Source organism: Zonotrichia albicollis, chromosome 11, assembly GCF_047830755.1.
Source record: "Zonotrichia albicollis isolate bZonAlb1 chromosome 11, bZonAlb1.hap1, whole genome shotgun sequence".
NCBI classification, from domain to species: Eukaryota; Metazoa; Chordata; class Aves; order Passeriformes; family Passerellidae; genus Zonotrichia; species Zonotrichia albicollis.
Genome location: NC_133829.1, coordinates 17,379,791 through 17,394,817, shown reverse-complemented (window position 1 = coordinate 17,394,817; position 15,027 = coordinate 17,379,791). Strand labels below are relative to the sequence as shown.

The following is a 15,027-nucleotide window of genomic DNA, read 5'->3' as shown; positions in this document are numbered from 1 at the left end:
GGATCCAGTTGCTCCCAAATTTCACCCTTGGAGCTGCTCCATGCTGGGGCAGTGCTCAGGTGATCCCAGGGGAAGGATCCAGTTGCTCCCAAATTTCACCCTTGGAGCTGCTCCATGCTGGGGCAGAGCTCAGGTGATCCCAGGGGAAGGATCCCTGCTCCCAAAGTTCACCCTTGGAGCTGCTCCATGCTGGGGCAGTGCTCAGGTGATCCCTGGGGAAGGATCCAGTTGCTCCCAAATTTCACCCTTGGAGCTGCTCCATGCTGGGGCAGAGCTCAGGTGATCCCAGGGGAAGGATCCAGCTGCTCCCAGGCATCTTCAGCTCCTGACTCACCCCTTACCTCAAGATCTGCCCTCAGACCAGCCTCCCTCTGCTCCAACACACACAGACCCTGGTTGTTTCTTCATGACCCATCCTGGCTGGATCCAAGGCTCAGAAACACCTTCCCCATATTTCTGCCTCTCTCCAAAGCCCCAGGAGCTGGGCACCCAGAGAAACCACAACCCCACCGTCCCTCTGCTCGGTCCCCTCATGACCCCAAGCCCACTGGACACATCCAGACTGATGGGGCTGAGAGAAAGATGGGAAGGTCCCACCCAGGGCTGGGCTCTGTTCCTATTGAGGAGTGAACAGTGTCCCCAGCCTGGGGACAGGGCACCCTGCAGAGAGGGGTGTTGGTGTCACAGAGGGCCTGGTGGCTCTCTGGGGGGTGGATGAGCTGCAGCTGATACCTGTGAGGTGCCTTCATTCCAAGGCAGGGGACATGGTGGCACTCCAGGCCTGTGGCTCAGCCCACACCCAGAAGGTAGCCAGCAAAATTCAGAATTCTGGTGTTGCTGTTTTCAGATCACATCTCTCACTTTCCCTTTCCAGCTGTCACCAAAGGCAGAATGTTCCCCCTGATGAGGCCTTCCCTCATTCCTGGCTTCTCCCTCATAAATACTGGATGAGCAAATGGCAGAGACACCATCAGCAGCAGCTCAGCAGGGACAGGACTCTGCACGTGTCACTGACACTCCCTGTGTGTGCTGCCACCGTGCCAGCAGTGCCAGGGCTTGGCCAGGGGGCATGCCCATGAAAAGCAGGGCAGTTACCATGGCCACGAGAAGCAGGGCAGTTACCATGCCCATGCCCATGCCCATGAGAAGCAGGGCAGTCACCTGCTCTCTCCAGTTCTATGGCACAGTTTTGTTGGGGAGCTTCTGCACAAGCTCTGGCAGCTGCTGCTCTGCAGGAATTCTGGCTTGGGAAGGGAAGGAGACACAGGGGAGGAACAGGTACCAAAATGTCAGGACCCAGGACATTGCTCTGGCTGCCCTGGGTAATCCCAGACCCTGGCAGGGGCTCAGAGACCTTGGCACAGAGTCAAACACACCTGTGCCTTGGATTTTAGCCCATGGAAACAATGACCAACTTTGTGTGAGATTTACAAGCCACAAGAGTTTGAGTAGAATGATAGTGAATTTGTCACAGGGTGAAAAAGTAGAATTTTGGCGTTTTAGAATTGGGGTTCAAGAGGCAAGATGGAGGAATCTGGGCATGTCCTGTCCTTCTTCTCCTTCTTGTCCTCCATCTTCTGCTGTCATGGTGACACTTTTGGATTGGTTTAGAGCAGAGACAGAGTGTCTGACATAGGTGATAGGTATTGGAAAATTATTGTAAATAAAGTCCAGGTAGTTCTTAGTATAAAAAGGGAACACCACCCCAAGGGCAGGGACTGTGCCACAACCCAGCCTGGTGGGCAGATCTCAGCAGGTCAGGGAAAGAATGGAACAGATCAGAGAAAACAAACAATCTTGAAAAACAGAACTGAGGAATCTCAACTTCTTCTTCAGTCATGGGGCTGGGAAAAAAAGACTTTCTAATACCTTGGGGTCATCTCAACCACAGAAACCTGAGACCAAAATACTCCTGCCCAGGTGGGAGCAGAGAGGGTGAGAGGCGCTGGCACAACAGAGAACAGGGGCCATGCACTCCTTGGAAAAAAACCCCAAAAAACTGGGGGGAAGATCAGCACCATCAGAATCCTTCCCAGGTGAAGTGGTGCTTGGATGGAATTAATGAAAAAGTGCTTGTATTGAAGTTCTAAATGCATTTCCAAGTCCTTTCCCAAGAAGAAAAATGATTCCATGCATTGCAAAGAGATTTCAGAAATATTTTCCATTCTAATGTGACTCTGGGAATGTGGAAATTGCCTCACTCTTTCCTCTAGTCCTTGGAGTATTCCTGCTTAAGCAAAAGTGGGAGAAGGAGGAGTTACAGCAGAAAATGAAGCTTAAAAATATGCCTCCTTATGAGAGAAGCAAGAATAAAATGTCATCTCTTAGCCCTGAAAAAGTTACCACATTGATTTCTGCTTCATAAAAATGAGGTTAAGTTGAATGCATTAAGCTGGCAAACTGGATAATTGCATGTCCTGAAACTGTCTTCCAAACAGCTCTTTTCACAGCAGGGCTCAGAAAATAACTTCATCAATGAGGCTGCTGCCCGTTAAAGCCTCACACACCTCTCTGGGCCTGCCTCTTGTCCTTCCCAAGGAAGGTTTCTCCTTCCTTCACCTCACACTGCTGTTTTCTTCCATTGCCACATTTCTGGCAAGGAGAAAAGTGGGTCAAAACCAGAGCTGAGCTCAGGGCTGGGGGTTTCTAAGCCTGGCCTCTGAGGGGTTTGGTGCCCTGGGGAAGAGCAGCCCTTCCCTTCCAGTGGGAGGGCAGGAGGAGCCCAGACCCTTCTGTGGGGCTGGCACTGAGCTGTGGCTGTTGAGACAGTTGGAACAAACAGAAGAACACCCTGTATTTAAGAAGCTTCTCTCTTTTTTGTCTTTTTATACCCTCTCACAAAGTTTATACTTATTCACTGACCACAATAAATCAGCATCATGTTCACTGGTGCAGGGTGGTCTCCACCACTGCCTTCCTCCAAAATCTAACTGCAGACCCCTTATTTATCTCTTCTTCTCCTCCATTTCCACACCTTGGTGTACAACTCCTTTCAGGGGCAAAGGCAACTCTTATCAGCTTCTCTTCTTCAACCCTGACTGACAGACCAGCTGTGAGCCCCCTCCACACTGCTCACAGCACAGGAGGATGCTCTGAGGGGACAGGAAGGAGCTGATTTCAATCTCTCCTGGCAGAAAGCAGCTCCCCACTGCCATGCTGCTCAAAATCCCCTTCTCCTCCACCAGCCAATTTGAGTTTTGGCCACGGTGCTATGTGGGCCAAGCTCCTGCCTCATTGACACAAGTCTCAGATCTGGCACGTTCTCTCCAGCCCTGCCTTGCTGAACCCAGCCAGGGAGGCAAGGGAAATGCTGCTCTCTCTCTCTGGCTGTCTCATTAAAGTTCCCCACTTGCTCTGAATGCAATCAATAATGCCTTCCTGGAAGAGCCTTTGAAGAGGAGCCATTCATTTGCACCCACTTGCCAGGGCTGATGTGCCTCAGACAAACTGGCCTCCAAGTCTGAGCTGAGCCTGGCAGAACACACTCTGAGGGACAAAACAGAGCTGGCATTGGATCAGGAGCCCAAGTGTGACAGGAATCAGTCTGTGGAAGGTTCAGGAGCTGCCTCAGCTGTCCCCAGCACCAGCACTGTCTGTGTGGGTGTCACAGGTGATGTGCTGGCAGCAGGCTGTGAGGGCTGGGGGCACAGACACGCCCTGAGGGGGTCAATTCCTGCTGCAGAGCCTTTCACAGTGCTCCTTCTGTGGGGCACAGCCCTTCTGAGGGGGAAATCTGTGCTCCCACACACTTCAGGGAATGGGCACTGGCCTTGCTGCTTCCTGAGCTCACAGCATGGGGATGTGATTTAGAAGCTCCCTTTAACAGGAATACAGAGCTGTCAGCCCCCTGTCCCTGTCACAAACACACCTTACAAAAGCTGCTGCCCTGTGCTCACCCTGCAGGGCTGTGAACTGCTCTGGGCTCCTCAGGACAACAGGGACACAGAGCTCCAGAGGCTGCAGAGATGAGGAAGGGCCTGGAGCACCTCCCTGCTGAGGAGAGGCTGGGGGGACTGGGGCTGCTCAGCCTGGAGAGGAGCCCCAGCTAAGAGGGGCCCTCAGCTCTGGGTGTCCCTCAGTGTCTCTGGGTGTCCCTGGGTCTCCCTGGACGTCCTTGGGTGTCCCTGGGTGTCCCTGGGTGCTGCACCTGGGTATCCCAGCATATCCCTGGGTGTTCCTGGGTGGTGTCCCTGGGTATCCCTGGGTATCCCTGGATGTCCCTGGGTATCCCTGGGTGTCCCTAGGTAGCACTGGGTGTCCCTGGGCGCTGTCCCTGGTTATCCCAGCATATCCCTGGGTGTCCCTGCATATCCCTGAGTGTCCCTGTTGGTCCCTGTGTGCAGGGAGGAGCAGAGCAGGTCCCAGGCTCAGCTCCAGGCCCAGCAATGGCCCCAGAGCCACAGGCAGGGCCTGAGCCCAGGAGCTGCCCTTCACATGAGGCAGAACTGCTGCCCTGGGCAGTGCCCAGCCCTGAGCAGAGCCCAGACAGGCTCTGGGGTTTCCTCCCTGGGATATTCCAGAGCCCTCCCAACACAATCCTGTGCCTGGGTGGTGCCTTCCAGGCTGACTCAGGGTAGGTGACAGCTCCTCACTGTGCCCTGTGTGCCAGCCCCAGGGCAGGCTGGGCCCGGCTCCTGCAGGGCTGCAGCTGGAACAAACCCTGTCAGTAAATCTCCATCAAACCTCAGGAAGTGACAGTGGCAGGAGGAGCCCTGGTGCCAGGCTGCAGCACATCCCTCCCTCTGTTATTGTAACACAGCAGTGATAATGGACCCTCCAAACACAATGGCCCGAGGCAAATGCCAGGCAGCTGGCACAGTGGGCACGGAGCTGAGGCAGCTGGGGCTGGCAGGGCACAGGGGATGAGAGTTCCCTGAGAGACAGCAAACCCACAGAGGCCAGGCCCAGCTCTGCCAGGGATTACCAGGAGAGCAGCAGTCTGTGGCTTTAGGAACCCTGCACAGCCCCAGCCAGCAGGAAAGGGCAGACTGAGGGACCCTGGCACCCCTGACAGAGCTGAGCACAGCAGCACCCTGTCACTGCCCTGCAGGAGGGAGGGTTCAACCCCACTGCTCTGCCCAGGGCAGTGCCCAGCTGGATCTGCCACACGGGCACCTCTGTGCTGAGAACTCACCAGGGCAAACCAGCCCTGAGACAGCAAAAGGCTCCCACTGCCACAGCCTGGCTCTGAGCTCCTGCCCCACAGATGGCTCTGTGCCCTAATCCCAAAGCAGGAATTCCTACAGACAGATGGCTCTGTATCCTAACCCCAAACCAGGTATTCCTATAGACACACAGCTCGGCGCCCTAATCCCAAACCCCATGGCAGGTATTCCTATAGATACTCTGTGCCCTAATCCCAAATCCCACAGCAGGTATTTCTACAGACAGACACTCTGTGCCCTAATCCCAAAGCAGGTACCCTACAGACACTGTGCCCTAATCTCAAACCCCAAATCAGGCATTCCTACAGACAGACACTGTGTGCCTTAATCCCAAACCCCAGAGCAGGTATTCCTATAGACACAGACAGACAGACAGACAGACACTCTGTGCCCTAACCCCAAACCAGGTATTCCTACAGACAGATACTGTGCCCTAATCCCAAAGCCCACAGCAGGTATCCTATAGACACAGACAGACAGACAGACAAAAGACAGACAGACAGACACTGTGTGCCCTAACCCCAAAGCCCAGAGCAGGCATTCCCTGCTCACACCCTGCTGTTGACACAGGACCCATTAAGCACTGCCAGGAGGTGAGTGTAGGAAAAGGAAAAGCTTTTTCCTTTTCATGGCAAGCCCCGTGGCTGCACAGCTATTCAAATATTTGCCTGGCTCCTTGTAATTCATTAGAAGCCATTTTTGATGATATTCTCTTTGAAACTGTATTCCCAGGGCCCAGGTGGGGAGCTGAATTTCCATTAGAGCAGTAGAACTTCCTGCCAAAGAACAGCTCCTCCAAAAAAACTTTTCTGGGTGTGCTTCTCCTGGCACAGGGCAGGGGATGGAGCAGGGGATGCCCAGGGGCAGGAGAAGGAAAATTCAATGTACAGGAATAAATAATATCCATGTCCTTGTGCTGTCTGCTCTCCCTTCACAAGGATTTTGTGCTGCACAAGTGACAACAGTTCCATGTGAGAGGCTGTGGTGCAATAATGAAACACCTCTGACTGATATTCCAACTAGAGGGTGTTGCCATTTGTTTCAGGGCAGCCAGGATTTTCTCTGAGAGGAAAAGATGTCTCAAGTTTGGGGTCACTTTGTGCAGTGAGAATGAAAATTCCTGTATCTTGCATTATGGTTTTAATCAGCTCCTGCAAGCACATTAAAGAAAGTGCTTAATAAGGCTTCAGAAATGAGGTAATGCAAATTAGGAAGAAGCCCAGCCCCCAGTCCCTTCCTGGCCACACTGCTGGTGTTTGTTGAGGCTGATTGTACCCAAGCCTGGCCACAGGTTTTGATGAGTTGCTCTCCTGGGCCTGCCTTGCTGTTTAATGGGACAGAATTGCAAATTCTATTAAGAAAGGATCTGCTCAGGCCCTTGGAGCTGCCTGTGCCACAGGACCCTGCTGTGCTGGGAACAGTCACTGCCCAGCTCCTCCCCTCTCCACTTACACGTTTGGCCAAACATCCCATCCCATTCCCCTTTTCTGTGTGGGAATCAGAAAAGCAGAAACTTCCACAGACACTGAAGGGTTTGATTTGCAGCCTTGGGTTGATGTAAATATACAATACACAGACATTAAACAGAAAAATCATAAACTTATGTTTGTATAGCTGTAAGAATATGCTTTGAATAAGTGAGAAACTGCATTGATAGATGGTGAAGGGTTTCTAGTGTAGGGGTGGGGTTGTATGGAATAAGCTGATGTGGGAAATGGGTTTGTAGAGAATTCTCAGAGCCTGACAGAAGGCTCACATATCTGTATGCAAACCTTGAGATAAGAAATGCTGACTGAGAAATGCCATGGAATAGGACAGACATTGCTGAGAGAGAAATGGAACTAGGAACAAGTTTCAAAGGATGGCCTTGCAGATAAGATCAGATATTTTGGAGAAATAGAACTATGGAAGATGAATTTTAGATTATTTGTTTTAAAGCATTTCCAGCATGGTGTGACAAAAGCTGATAGGCCAAGAAATGCTCATAATGTAATTAGGAAATAGTTGGCTTCCGATTGTGACGGTGTGAATTTTAACATCTGTATTGTCTCACCCTTCTCATGAGATTGAAAATGGAATGAAAGTTTTTCAAACACCTCTCAGTGCCCCATCTCTGGGTCAGAAAAGGGCTTAATCCAACAAACTGGTGCCCTGTGTGAGGATTGAGCTCACAACCTTGAGAGTTTAGAAGTTACAACAGAAGAATTTGTGTGTGTGCATGTGAGACAGAAACCTGCTGGGTAAAAGCATTCACAGTGCAGCAGAAGTGAGTAAAGGTGACAGATTAGAAAAGCAAAATAAACCTTGTGGCATCTGTTCATTGGGTTAGAAAGTTCTGCATTGCCTTGTAACAAAGAACTTGTGACTACTTTGGGCTGTGACTGCCTGCTTGCTCCTCTAAAATCTCACTGTCTCTGAGTGATGTTTATCTGAGCCATAAATAGTTCTTAGCCCCAAAATAGTCCCATCCCTTCATAATTAGGGGTGACAATGATACCCCAGGCCTCCAGCCACATTATTGTAATTGCATTTAGGAGAGGCTACAGATAGGTCAGACAAACAAAGGGAATTAGCAAATCAAGGAGAATCACTTGGGAGCCATATTCTCCTGGCCTCTGGAAGCTCTCTCCTGGTCCTTCCACACAGGCCCTCCAGCTTTGGGTCCATTTATAAACAGCTGAAGCTTCTGGAAAGTGACATTATCTTTAGAGGGTCTGATCTGTGCCCAGTTGTTACTGGGAGTTGTCACTGGGACCTGAGAGGATGCACTCCCTCCCTCCTAAAGCTCCTCTGTAATATAAAAACTAGAGGGAAGAAAAAGACAGCACTCAGGCAAGTTTGCAAGGTTTCAATAACATAATAGCCTGAAAATCATCAAATTGTCCTTTGCTTCAGGCTTCAGCTGCAGAAACCAAAAGGTGTATTTTTCTTCCTGAAAAACATCTGAAAAATCCTCACTTATGACAGTATTACCATTTTGATATATATCAAACCCAAATAGTTCCTTTCCTTCCCATCACAGTCCCTCCCACAGAGTCTGCAATCAAAACATTTTGGTTATCTTGCCCTATGTGCTATTTGGAAACAGATTTATAGGAGCAGGATTGTGCTGTTGTTCCAATGAATGTTCTTAAGTCAAAATAGTTTGATATTAAACACAGATTACTGCACCTCAGCACCAGCCACAGGGTAGATGCTGGGTATTCAACAGGGAAAGCTCAGAAAACTGAAGGGTTTGACTCCCAATCTGACCTGGATGGTTCATCCTATTGAATCCATGGGTTCCATGGTGTTTCTGCTGTTTTTCTGTCTGTAGGATGTTCATGTTTGGATCTCCTTTCCCTGGACACTCTCTCAGCTCAGCAGTGGGGAGCCCCAGCTCCCTAACCCTGGGACAGTGGGACAATGGGACAGTGGGACAATGGGACACCTGGATCTGGGACCATGTGCTGCAGGAAGCACTGTCCAAGCTGGGCACCCCAAAGAAAGGCTGAGATAACAGGAGTTACTCTGGGGGAGCACAAGCCTGGCTGGAGCAGCCCTGTTTGCTCTGCCCTGTGCTCCTGGCCTGGGGAACTCCAGGGAACACCACTGGGGCTGGTGATCCACATTTGAGGGAAGCCAGAGCCCAGGCAGTGGGAGTGCAGCTGCCTACACTGCAATCAAGCTCCCAACTGCAGGGGAGACACGGCAGCCACTTCAGCAAGGCTCTATTTATACTCTGCCCTTCTGGTAAATTCATTCGTGGGACCACTCATGCAAAATGCATCATGCAAATGAAACTGCTACATTTGGAATTAAGCTTATTTTCATACTCCAGTGAACACGAGTGCCTTAGATTGTTTTTCTTGCTTTTTGCCTTCCTTTTCTCTTCAGGTTGTTTGCCCAGCTGTATCCCCAGAGCACCTCTCTGAGACCTGGGGAGGATGGCAGAGGCTGCTGGGACTTGCAGCCCCAGCTCAGAGAGTCCTGAGCAGCGCTGATGTGGAACTGATGAGAGCCTGGCTGCTGTACAGCACTGCAGCCCTGGAGAAGGCTGCTCCTGCTCACTGCAGCCTCGGAGATAAATTCATGCAGAGCATGGCCAATTGCAGGGGAATGAAGGGAGAGGCTGCTGGCAGCTTGGGAAGGGCCCCCTGATCCCTGCCCTCACCCCAGCAAGACAAGTGGCTGAGTGGGGAGGGCTCTGTGTGTGCTGCCCCTGCCTCCATGGGAAGGGACTGGCCCAGCTCTGTGCAGTGAGGATGCTCTGCCCTCACACAGTGCCATGGTGATCCCTCTCTGGCCATACAGCTCTGCCCTGCACACGCTCCCCTAGGGCACACACTCCTCTGCAGAGGCCCAGCACACCCTGCTCACATCTCCCAACAGCTGATGTGCTCAGATGCAAAGAGCTACAGAGACACTGCCAGCTGATGAGGCATGGAGCAGGAGGGGGGCACCACAGGGAGCAGACCTGCAGCACCCCCTCTCCCAAATCCTCCTCCTTCTTTAGCTGTGCACAGCAACCTCCTGCACACCCAGAGGGAGTCTGTCCAGCACTGCTCTGTCCTGGCACTCCCAGATCAGCACTGAGGGGTGCAGGGAGGAAAGATGAATGTGGCCTTTCAGACAGGGATCATCTGCAGGCCCTTCAGAGGAAGAGAGCTGCCAGCGTGGCTGCAGGAGCACAACTCCCACGCAGGGATGAAGCAGCACCCCCCTCCCTGTGTCCCCTCTGCTCAGTGGCAGCACTGCACCAATGACAGGGGATCACCCCTTCCCCCTGCCTCCCTCCCTGCTGTGAAGCTGGAGAAGCTCCCAGTGTCAAACTCTGTCCAGGAACTGCAGCCTGGGCCGAGCCCAGTCTGACACAGCCCGTGGTGTTTGCTGTCAGGGCTCTGCAGTGCACAGAGTCTGCATTGCAGTCCCAAACTGCAACCAGCAGCAGCCCTGCCCTGCCCTGCCCTGGCAGCACTGCCCCACCCTGGGGAGCCTGTGCCCCACAGGGCACCCAGCTGGGCTGTGCCAGGGCCCAGGACAGCAGCTCAGAAACAGCATCCCTGGAATGGCATTGGAGACAGATGTTGGGGATGGCTGCTCGGTCAAACTACAAGTGAGAGAGGGAAAAACACTGATCTGCTCCTGTCTTGTCATTTTCAAAACAAGTTCAGTACCAAACCGCAAATATACTTCAGTCCTCTTCCAGCAGCTCCTGGGAGGGAAGTCAAGGAACGGGTCCTGTGAGTCTGTGGAGAGCCTGAGCCACCAGCTCACCTCTGCTGAGCCACTCAGAGGAGAGGAGAGGGAAGCAAAGCAACCACGGCACAGGCCAGCACACCTGGAGAGATGTCAGTGCCTGTCAGCCCCTGACTCACTGAGTCACCCCAGAAGGACACTTGTGCTTTGTTCATCTCTTTCTGCACTCCTGCCTGCGCCACAGAGTGAATGAATATCAATTATAAATTATAAATTATAAATCTGAGGGCTCGGGCTGCCTCTCCCCAGCACTGTCCAGTGACATCTCAGAACTCAATGAGGCTCTGCTCTGCTCTAAGTGAAGCCCTCACAAAAGGCAGCACCACAAGGATGAAGGCTGAGATTTGTGAAGCATGTCCCAGTGCTCTCTCTCCCTGTGAGTGCTTGGAGGAGGGAAGGGCTCAGCTCTGTCATGAATTAATGTTGTGACAGCTCGCTGCAATCGAGCCATGACTTGCATGGCTGCTTCCCCTTCACATTCCCAGGAGCATGCCCTGCATTAGATCATGCTCTGCAGCAGGCTTTGCTCCAAAGCACAACACAAAGTATGGCGAGGAAGATGAAATTGCCCTGACCAGCTTTCCTTGTCCTGAAAATATGCTCCTGACATGTGGAGAGAGATGCAGGGAGCTTTCTCTCTGCTTTGGAGAGCATGGAGACAGGAGAAAAACAGCTGATTTCCAAGCTACTTGCAAGGTTGTGGCTTTACCCACATTATTCCTGACAACTCACCCTGCACCCTGGAATTCCCCCTGGGAGCAGCACAGGGTCCTGGGCTTGTGGGGATCTTGCTTTTCACCAGACCTTTGTCTGCAGATTGCTCTTCCTTCCTTTTTCCCTTAGCAGAGTGTCAGAGAATACAGAAAGCAAGAGGGCTCTAACACATGCCTATGCTTATCTCTTCATTCAAGAGATAAGCACAGAGAAGCAGCAGATGGCAAACAGATGCCACAGGTTCTGCAAATCAGCTGTCTCCAGCCCTTTCCTCAGAGCTGTTCCTGGACCTTTGGGGGCACTGAGAGGGCAAGCCCTCGCTGTCTGGCTGATTGCTCTGTTCACCAGCTCCACAATTCCTGCAAGGGGCCCACCTGTGCCCACCCCCCTGCAGCCCACACAGCACCATCCACGTGGATGCTGACCCCAGAGCCCACAGCCCACAACCTGCAGGATTCCCAACAAAGCATCAGACATTAGGGGCAGGAAGGAGAAGGAGCACTGAAGGCAAGCAGCTGTGGGAGGGCAGAGCTGGCAGGCAGGGCTGTCTCACCTCCTCCCACTGGTGGATGTAGCGGATGAGGCGGGAGAGGCGCAGCAGGCGCAGCAGGCTCAGGATCTTGGTGAAGCGCACGATGCGCAGCGCCCGCGCCGTCTTGTACACCTCGGAGTCGATGCGCGTCTCCACGATCAGGAAGATGTAGTCCACGGGGATGGAGGAGATAAAATCCACCACAAACCAGCTCTTCAGGTACTTCATCTTGATCCTCTGCGGGTCCAGGATGATCTCGGTGTTGTCCTCCACCACGATGCCTGTCCGGAAGTTGAGGACAAGGTCGATGAGAAAGAACGTGTCCGAAACCACGTTGAAGACAATCCACGGGGTGGTGTTTTCATCCTTGAAGAAAGTGATGCCCACAGGGATGATGATCAGGTTCCCCACCATCAGCAGCAGCATGGTGAGATCCCAGTAAAACCTGGACAGCAAGACAGAGACATGTGAGGTCAGGTCGGGGAGCCCGGGTCAGCTGCACTGATGAACTCATCCATCTCTGCTGTCAGTCATCCCCTGGGCTCTGCTGCACAAGCTGCTAATTGACTAATTAATATCAGAGGAACTCTCCTGCTCTGCCTTCGAGGGCTCACAAAGGAGCTGAGCCAGGGCTGGGCATGCCTGCTTGAACACCTTCCTGGCACCTGGGAGCTGCCTGGGGAGAGACTCAGAAACCTGAGGTTACTACAGGGATTGCTGGGTAAGCAGAGAAGGGCTGGGGAGGCCTCAGAGTCTGTGTGTCAATAAAGCCATGTGGGGTTAAACCACCAGGCTGTGCTCCTGCTGCCTGATCCTGCTTTAGAAGCAGCCAGCACTGAGAGCTCTGGGATCAGGATGGAACTGGAGCCTGTGCTCTCATCTCCAGCCTTCAGTTCAGATTCCTGCCGAGCTCGACTCCAGGAGCTCAGCCCACACTCTACAGGCTCCCATGTTGTACAGAAACAATCAATAAAGCTTGGAGTCAGTGCCTGGAGATGCCTATTCCCTTTCTAAGGACAGTAACACCAACATTTAACTCCTGTTCCATGAAACACAGTCCCCAGGAAGCTTATCTGCACTCCAGTGGTAGCTCAGTGTTATCCAGTGGCCCTTACTGTAACACTCAGTCTGAGTAGAACCCCTAATTTATACCACTGGGATTTTTTAAATTTCCCACAGATGCACAGTCAGACAATGTGGTCCCAGCTCTCCCAGGGTGAAACTAAAACCCTTCCCAGTGTCAGAGCTCGCTGAGGAGCCTCTCTGCCCAGCACAGTGGTGCTCCAGGACTCTCCTCATGTGTCACATGTGGATGCTGCTGCACTCTGGACTCACACTGCCAAGATTCCAGCACCCCATGTTGTGCACTATGGGTCAGCTACTCTAATATCATCAGTTATTAATCCAATATTAGTTACAGCAACTCTAATCTCACTAGTTACTAATACAATAATCACCCCTTTGTCACAGGAGATGAGCAATCACCTCAACAGCAGTGAGAGCATCAGTGTGACCCTGCACTGACACTGATTTATCAGAGGGAAGTGTTGGGCTGCTGAAGGATGTGCACATCCTGCTCCTTTGTCTAACCCTCTACAGCCAAAATCCCTGAGATGTTTCAGGAGAGCTGGACTTGCTTTAAAAACCCTCCAGCTCTACCTTGGTCAGTGGCAGTTTGGCTGGAACCTGGACCAGGCTGAGCTGCTGCAGAACAGGATTTTCAGAGCAAGGCAACTCCATGGTTTGTTAAACTCTCAGCAGGGAAACCAAAAGGGCAGAATATACCTTAAAAGCCTTCTCTGTCTAGAGCCTCTCTCCCTGGTAAGAACACTTTAAAACACCTAAAAGCATCTTTAAGATTCCAGCCCTTGCCCATGTTCAGACAGGGTCAGCAACCAGCAGCACCCCAGCAATTCTCACAATCATTCAGCAGAGGCTGATGGGAACTGATTTTAGAATAAGCAAAGTTATTCACTAACAAGCTTTCTAAAAATGACCTCAGCTCTCTCCTCCTGGCTTTCAAGGTGCCAGCAATCCCCCCCTCAGTCTGCAGGCAGCACTCAGCAGTGGGATTTGTCCATCTGCCTCCAGGAGCAAGGCTGTGGCACCCAGCAATATGCATTAATATAAATCCGTGTTGTGAGCTTCCTTAATAAGGGCCTGAGATGATGCTGCAGCTTTCCCAGGCAATTAATCTGGATAATCACACAATAGCAGGAAGTCTGGAAGCAGTGTGTGCATTATTACTGAAAATAAATAACCTCCCAGCCATCCTTCATTTCCCTTAGGGAATACACAAGGAGATAGACCCGGAGAAAATTAGTTTTCCCAAGTTTCAAATTAATGGCATGAGCCTGGCACAGCCAGGTTTGCAGTGCTGGGAAGGTAAGTGCCTTTCTTCTGAGATCTTTGCATTTTTGTGCCTCTTTTTTGGGCTGGGTGGTGATTTCTACACTTGGGGTCATGGCTAGCAGTGGCAGGGTGGCTCCCAGCTCAAGGAAGATGTTTTGCACACACACAAGGCCAGTGAAACGCTTTCCCCTGACTGCAGCACCCCTGCCAGCCCAGCCTCTCCCTGCCCAGTGCACTCAGCTGTCCTGCAACCTCACCCTCAGCAGTTCCTGAGCTCCCAGGGTGTGCAGTGTGGGCAGGGGAGACTCCTGAGCCCTCACAGCACAGCTCTCCTCAGGGCTGCATGCTGACTCCACCTTATTGTCACAGCCCCTCAGCTCTGACCTTTAAGCCACCACTTAAAACCAGAGAAGGGAAACTTCTGTGCGCAGTGACCCCTCTAATAAAGGTGTCAGACAACCTTGGGGCTGTATGAAGGAGGCAGAAAAGGCTGGGACACACCAAGAATTTGGCCTGCACACCAACTGCAGCACCTGCCTTTCCAACAAGAACTGCCTGGCAGTTCAAATTCCCCTGTTAAGATTCGCAGAGCTCCTGCACATTTCCATTTCACCCACATAGGAAGCAGGATCTGCTCAGGGTGGCATCAGTGCATTTAGACTTAATTAGACTCTGTGGGCCTGCAACACCTCAGAGGGCTGATACCATCCAAGTGTCATTTTGCATTTGCTCCCAGGAACATCTTTCCCCTCCCTGTAAATTACTGGCCACAATGACTAACAGTGCATGTGATGTATGGAAGGGCAAGCACCAGCTATTAATAACCCATGTTTTCTGCATTTCTGTTGTTCCTTTCACCCAGGGATTCCACGGAGCTGACAGTGATGAAATTGGCTGTGCTGCACCCAGGAGAGGCAGAGTTATTATCCCTGCCTTGCACAGAGGAGCCACATGGCAAAGTGAGCAGTGTGGGGTTTGTCCATGGAAGGCTGAGGCTAAGCAAGGCTTAGGACCTGAATCTGATTT

The 15,027-nt window shown here is 51.9% G+C and overlaps 1 protein-coding gene across 1 annotated transcript in view; it reads right to left on the bottom strand.

Annotated features, from left to right (window-relative positions):
• HCN4 (hyperpolarization activated cyclic nucleotide gated potassium channel 4) overlaps positions 1 to 15,027 on the bottom strand; it is a 102,949-nt gene that overhangs the window by 59,291 nt on the left and 28,631 nt on the right. The window contains exon 2 of the mRNA XM_074549624.1: positions 11,671 to 12,094. Within this exon, the coding sequence (XP_074405725.1) occupies positions 11,671 to 12,094 (424 nt within the window). The remainder of the gene's footprint in view (positions 1 to 11,670; positions 12,095 to 15,027) is intronic.